Below are 7,268 nucleotides of genomic sequence, written 5' to 3' on the forward strand. Positions count from 1 at the left end.
ATCGATACTAAAAAGCAAATAAGTACAAAAGTGCAGCGCTAGTGAACAATCAGTGTAAAATCAATATGGAAAAACCACGTGAAAGAGAATAGTCCAAATGATAAACTGAAATAAGCATAAAAAAAGTCCCAAGTGGTATAAGTGACATAAATGTCCAGTATGGCGATGATCTCAGTGCTCAGCAGATCCCAACACCAAACAGAGAATAGAGATGTATTATGCTCACCAAAATGGTAGGACTCAGAGTGCCATATAGCACCTGGGTCAAAACAGCTTAATATGATGTAGATGGATATTCCAAATCAATAGGAAAGAACCACAGATGTACAAGTGAAATCTTGTAGCAGATGTATCGTCACACCAATAACTCCCATTCAGCCAGATATAGCAGCTAAAACCAAAAAAGGAGCACAAAATAGTGTAACACCGCTAAAAATGTATTTAAAATTTTTAACCAAATTCACCTACAGACATCCAATGGATAAGAGCAGTGGTCCTCAACTCCGGTCCTCAGGGCCCACTAACAGGCCAGATTTTAAGTATTACCTTGGGGAGAGTACTGCAATCACTGAGCAGCAAATTATATCACCTGGGATGTATTTCAGTTATCTTGCAAATCTGGCCTGTTAGTGGGCCCTGTAGGCCAGGGTTGAGGACCACTGGATAAGAGCATAAAGAGATGCATAGGTAGGCTGTCAGTGATGTGGCCTTGACGCGTTTCAGCAAAGATGCTTTTTTCAAAAGATAATGCCAGGCTGGCTATTGATTTTACACTGATTGTTCAGTAGCATTGCACTTTTGTACTTATTTTCTTTGTTCAACAATTTTTTGGTCTGTTGTTTTGTGTAGCAGCTCATCTTATGGCTAGCGCAATATTTTTCTCTTTTGGTATTAATACTAAAAAAGCAATAACAAGAGGAAAGAAATATGGTAGAACCCCCATAGGGAGTGGGGGGTAACAACTGAGTTCACGGGCTAAAGTCACTCTAGGAATAATAAGAAAAAAAATGGATGGATTAATATAGGTTATGTATTAAAACCCAAGGGTCAGTACATGGTCAGGTGAAAATGGCGAAGAAAACAAAGGAAGATGATACAGAGGTCAGGCATCGGTGCCGCTTGGGTCATCTATTTCTAAAGAGTGGTACATCCAGCTGGACCAAATATCGTGGAATTTCTCTAGGTTGTTTTTACCAGTATAGACCCAGTGCTCTGCCTCCATCACTCTGTCCACTTCCCAGTTCCAGCCTTGTAAAGTAGGGCAAGTAGGTTGTTTAATGAATTTGGGTATAAGGCTCTTGGCTGTGTTCAAGAGGTGTGGGGTGACACTGTTTTTGTAGGACTTGAAAGGAGGGGTGGCATGGAACAGATAGTGAAGGGGAGTACATGGACTCAGTTTAGGTGAAGTTTATTGGACCCAAGGCGTGACCTCAGACCAAAATTTTGAATCTTTGGGCAATGCTGGCATGGGTGCTTAAAGGTGGTTTCCTGGTTGCAACCCCGCCAACAATTGTAGTCTATGCTTAGGGAAGTTTCTAGCTAGTCGTTAAGGTGTTTTGTACCAATGGGATAGAAATTTATAACATGATTCCTGGGTCTTCAAGCTAATTGAGGACACATGAGATAGTTTATTAATTTTCTGGACTTGGTGTTGCTTAAATTCTAGTCCCAGTTCTGTTTCCCATTCTTGTATGAAATAAGAGGTGGCCTGGGAGTGAATGGCTAGTAAGTATCTGTACATTTGTGAGATTAAATGCTTAAGTTCCCAAAGATTTTCACACATTGATTCAAAGAATAATGTGGGGGCAGTTTAGGTGCTAGTTTCTGTAAAAAATCGCTTAGTTGCCTGTGGCACCAAGTGTCTATAGGAAATGCCCTATAAGAACGTGGGAGCCCATCCAAGGACAAGTCGTTCTGTGGGGGCTAATTTTAGACAAGTGGAATTCATGTCCCTACTCCAAGTGTTAAAGAAGGCGATATCCTCGCCAGGAGGGAACCAAGGGAAACCACCCAGTGGTGCTAAAGGTGGGGTAGGTTGGGAAAATTCACCCTTTCTGTTAACCTGGTCACAGACTTTTAAAGTATTTACTATGAGTGGGGATGTCAAGCTAGAAAGCCCTCTGACTGCAGTTGGAATCCCCGATGCCTCTTCTAAGTTCCTGCCCACTATAGTTTCTCTAAAGTGACCCAAATCTTCTCTTTTGAATGATGACACCAGTTAAGGATTCGAACTAGAGCTATGGCTTTATAATATAAAGAGACATGAGGTACACCTAGGCCCCCATCCTCGTGTCTGCAGAATATAGAGTACGCTAGTCTAGGATGCTTCCCCTGCCAATTGCCAAACGGCAGAAACAGCCTATGCAACCGTCTGAAAAATATAGGCAGCAGACATATGGGTATTGTGAAGAGTCAGTACAAATCTATCGGTAGTCCTGACATTTTAAGAACGTTAATGTGTCCTAGCCAAGTGAGGGTAGTCACATGCCAGGTGTTTACATCTCTTTCCATTGTCTTTAATAAGGTACCAGCATTTTCAGAGTACAGCAATTTAGGGTCTGGGGATATTTGCGTGCCCAAATAAGGCAGAGTATGCATTTTCCAAGAAAATGGGAAGTCCGCTTTAAGCTGATTTAAGGTGGCCTGATCTATGAAATTCTGCTAATAAAATCGGAGGGTAGTAAGAGGTTGGGTAATGTCGACTAATATGTCGTTGACATATGAAAACATGTTCAATCTGAACTCCTTTTATTATCCTTTTGCCTGATTTTCCATAGAAAGGGCTTTAGCACCAGGGTAAACAGGAGTGGAGACAATGGGCATCCCTGCCTAGTCCCATTGCGTATGCTCAGACTCAGTCTCATTTACCTTTTACCTTCGCCTCAGAGCCATAGTAAAGGGATGAAATCCACCCCATCATTCTTTGCCCTAGGCCTAACTTAAGTAGGGTCTCCTCCATGAACAGCCAGTCCACCCTGCCAAATGCCTTTTTAGAATCTGTTGATAATCGTAAACATGGGGATTGGTCAGGGCCATAACGGGTCCAAGATTATATATGCATTTAAAATATTTTCTGAAAGTTATTTACCTGTAAAAGCATCCCCGGTGTTCCGTGAGAATTACCTACCCGTGAGAAAAACCTACCCTCGTCACTTCCGGTTCACGGCAGTCTGTGTAACGCGAGCAGTTACATTAAAACAGCTGTGCTGCACTATGAGTCTTCTCCGCTCCTGTCCCGGTCACTTCCCTGCTCTCGGCTACTAAATATAAAAGCGGCGGCGGCTGTATGAAAAGATAAATCACGGAGCCGCCAGCTGCTTTTATATTTACTTGCCAAGATCAGGGAAGTGACCGGGACAGGAGCGGAGATGACTCATAGTGCAGCACAGCTATTTTATGTCACCGCCGCGTCGGTAGGTTTTTTTAACGGACACCGAGATCGTTTCAGACTAGTGCGCATGCGCACTAGTCTGATCCTCAGCTCTTCCATTAGGTATCCGGGGCTGTGAGCATGCGCACTGCTGCGCTGCTCAGCTGTTCCTGGCCGGAAGTGACGAGGGGTAGGTTTTTCTCACGGGGTAGGTAATTCTCACGTTACACCGGCATGGACATCTAAAAGCTCTGAGACTGCTGCTGGGTGCCACCATCTTTGATATGATGTCAGTAGCATCCCCTAGACTCAGAGCTATAACTCAAATGACACTCTAGTACCCCCTAGACTCTTCTTTTCTTTACCGGCTGCTGCATACTATAAGGTAATGTGGGGAGGTGAAGGGAGGAGCAGAGTCCCTGGGTCAGAGCAAAGTTTAATTATACACTTAAACATAAAAAATGTTTTTTGGATCGGAATAAGAACACATACATATTAAAACAATATAGTTTTATTCTATCATAGTTAGAATCCAAAACTGAATCATATTGTGTGTCTACTACCCTGAAGCACAACATATACCATACACAATACAGACCTAAGTATTTAGCTAGTATAATGGTCGATTAACATATGGCCCTGTGATGGTGGATCCCATCAAGTCAACGCGCTTCTCAATTAGCTTCTTCAGGACCGGTTGAGGATCATGTAGGCAGGTAACTATGTACCAAACATTAAAGATCACATGAGATTATTTCATATACCGTGTAACCAGACCTGGGTATGGATATCAAATAATGACAACAGAAACTTCCTTGTATGTCTGTATTTGAAGAAGCCTGATACCTAGCTACAACACTTACAAATAGCGGATTGAAGGATAAATAAAGCCCAATAGGCCTCATCAAATTCTATAGAGTGCCTGTTTTTCCTAGATAGTTGGATGTATTAAAACATTGCTACAATCTGAAACTCATTCCTATTAATATTTATGAAGATAAAGTTATTACCCAAAGTTTGTATACCTTTCTAGATATCACTTATAACCTTTCAGTGAAAGTGGGCCATAGGACAATCCATCCCAATAAAGCCGATCCTGTATGTTGCCTGATATAATGGTTTTGGATGGTTCCTCCTTGTAATATTAGTAAAGCCCACTAGATGGCGGTCATAACTGCATCAAAATATTTAAAGTGATTTGTAAAGTCTATTTTTTTTTAATAAACATGTTAAACTTACCTTCTCTGTGCAGTGGTTTTGTACAGAGCAGCCCAAATCCTCCTCTTCTTGGGTCCCTCATTGCTGCTCCTGACCTCTTCCTCCTATTGAGTGCCCCCACAGCAAGCGACTTACTATGGGGACACCCGAGCCGAGCTGCAGCTCTGTGTGTCCATTCAGACACGGAGCTGGCATTCGGCCCCACCCCCTCTCTCTCCTGATTGGCTAACTGACTTTGAGCTGAGAGCCAATGGCGCGCCGTGGCTGTGTCACAGCCAATCAGGAGAGAGAGTCCTCGGCGGCTGGGGGACTCGTGGACATCGCTGGACAAAGATGGGGCTCTGGTAAGTATTAGGGGGGCTGGGGAGGCTGCTACACCCAGAAGGTTTTTTTATCTTAATACACAGAATGCATTAGGATAAAAAAACCTTCTGACTTTACAAACAAACCCCTTTTAAACATAGAATCTAGAGCCAACTTACCCCACTTTAAATGAGATACTCTATGGACCCCCACCAACTGAGTATTATGTAGCCTTCCAAATGGATGGCTGCTAAATAGATAATAAACCACCATTAGCCATTAGCCAGTCAGTAAGAAAAGGTATTAACTGGTACTAAAGGAGCTGAGAAACGTGTTGACTGGAGGGGATCCACCATCACAAGGCCTTATGTTATTTGATTGTTATACTAGCGAATTACTTAGGCCTATATTGTGTATGGTATACGTTGTGCTCCAGGGATAAATCAGTTTTGGATTTTATCTATAATGGAATAAAATTATATTTCAATATATGTGTGTTTGATCAAAAAATGTTTTTCTTTGTTAAAGTGATATAGTTTCGGAGGTGGTATGTAACTATCTGTAATTATACACTCTTGGAAGAATTGATGGCTAATATGTGCAAAGAGAAAAGGGGGCTGGCTAGAGAACGGACTCTCCTGGAGTTTTTATCCAGCTCAGAGGTACATTGTATACATTTCTTTGTATTCACTTGTAAAGGAAAAACTCTGCTAATAGGCATTTAATATTTGATTTTTCTGTGCTTTTGCCTGCATTGTTTTAAGTTTATTACCGGGTCTTTTTTAATGTTAGGGGGACCCCAAGACCTGGGCCTATGTTTCACTTTTGATGCAACTGAACTGAGCCTTTTGCTCACCTGTTTCTTCAGCACTTGTGTTATGTGTTGGCACCGCAGCTGCAGGAAAGGTACACACAAAATGGCCTGGAGGGCTGGATTCGGCCCGCGGGCCTTGTGTTCGATACATGCACATTTCTCCAGGTTTTTTTTTTTTAAAACACTTCCAGTAGAGAAAATACCCTTTGATTCTGCCAGAAATCATTTGAACTCCTAACTTCTGTTGTGAACTGACAATATTGCAACTGCATGAGCTGCAGTTCTGGAGTTGCTCCCACCCTGTCGTCAGCCATTGCAATTTGGCCCGTGTCAAAGTTGCTCAAACAAGATAATCAATGTTATTTAATTTACCTGTCAATGTTCCTGATATGACTGATCTGTGTATATTCCCAATATCTGTCCACCAGACATAATGTAAGAAATGTTTCATTTTCATTGATTTCCAGATCCCCAGTTATGAATGGAACTCTACAAGTCTTGGAACAAAGGTTGCCTGGACAAGCTACCTCAGAAAAAAGATATTTGCAGATGATGTGTATACAATCTAAAGTATATTTTATTGTGATTAAAACATGTTTTTATGGAGCAACTGCTGTGGATGTGTATTTCCTAGGTTATATGGAGATTCCTTGTTTGGTTGGGGCCCCTCTCTGTACTCTACTCCAGACTAGAGTTCAGCCAGTGAGATTCAGTATTTCCTGTAAAACAAAACCCATATAATGGCTGGACTATATTACCAGATATGACCAAAAGGTCATAATGATCGCATCTCATGCATGCAGAAAACGTATGCGCATAGAGCATCAATACACAGACGTGAATAGGACAGTAAAGGATAACTGCTATTCAGTCTAGGACAGTGGTGGCAAACCTTGGCACCCCAGATGTTTTGGAACTATATTTCCCATGATGCTCAACTACACTGCTGATTGCACGAGCATCATGGGGAATGTAGTTCCAAAACATCTGGGGTGCCAAGGTTCTCCATCACTGGTCTAGGAGATCAGCAATAGGCTGAAATACGGTACACGGGTATTTCACTCAGGATTCCTTTGAATAACTGGTACCATAAAGCCACTTATTTTCGCTGGTCGTCTAGTCACTGCCTCTCCAGCACTCTCCTGTACAAAGAAATGCATCAGTGTTGCAGCACAGTTTAATGCATTATTGTGCTTTAGGTGTTCTGCATCTGTAAAAATAGCGCAGTTGCGTTTTTTGGTATTCTGGTGCGTTGGCAGCTTATTTAAAAGAATTGTCTGTGTTTATGCAACACTTATTAATGCATGACATATTGCGCATTAACACACAGCATGTGTGCATAGGTCTTAAAAGTATCCCATGTATTGATACAGGGATGGAGGCTAAATATGGTCACACACCTTACACTGGTTGTGCAATCATGTTTAACCACTTCACGCCCGCGCTATAGCCGAAGGACGGCTACTGTGCAGGCCTAAAATGCCGTGAGGATATACCTGGACGTTCTCCTGTTCTCGCGCTTCGGCGTGCGGGCGGCGCGCTCTATGATCGCCGAGTCCTTGG

General features: G+C 42.4%; 1 protein-coding gene across 1 annotated transcript in view; it reads left to right on the forward strand.

Annotated features, from left to right (window-relative positions):
* The window catches only part of FASTKD1 (FAST kinase domains 1), a 179,985-nt gene extending 173,670 nt beyond the window's left edge, over nt 1-6,315 (forward strand). Inside the window, exon 32 of the mRNA XM_082261782.1 lies at nt 6,173-6,315. Coding sequence (XP_082117908.1) covers nt 6,173-6,274 — 102 coding nt within the window. The 3' untranslated portion in view covers nt 6,275-6,315. The remainder of the gene's footprint in view (nt 1-6,172) is intronic.
* Nucleotides 6,316-7,268: the final 953 nt, after the last annotated feature.

Source organism: Pelophylax lessonae (assembly GCF_965119305.1).
Source record: "Pelophylax lessonae genome assembly, chromosome: 6".
Lineage (NCBI taxonomy): Eukaryota > Metazoa > Chordata > Amphibia > Anura > Ranidae > Pelophylax > Pelophylax lessonae.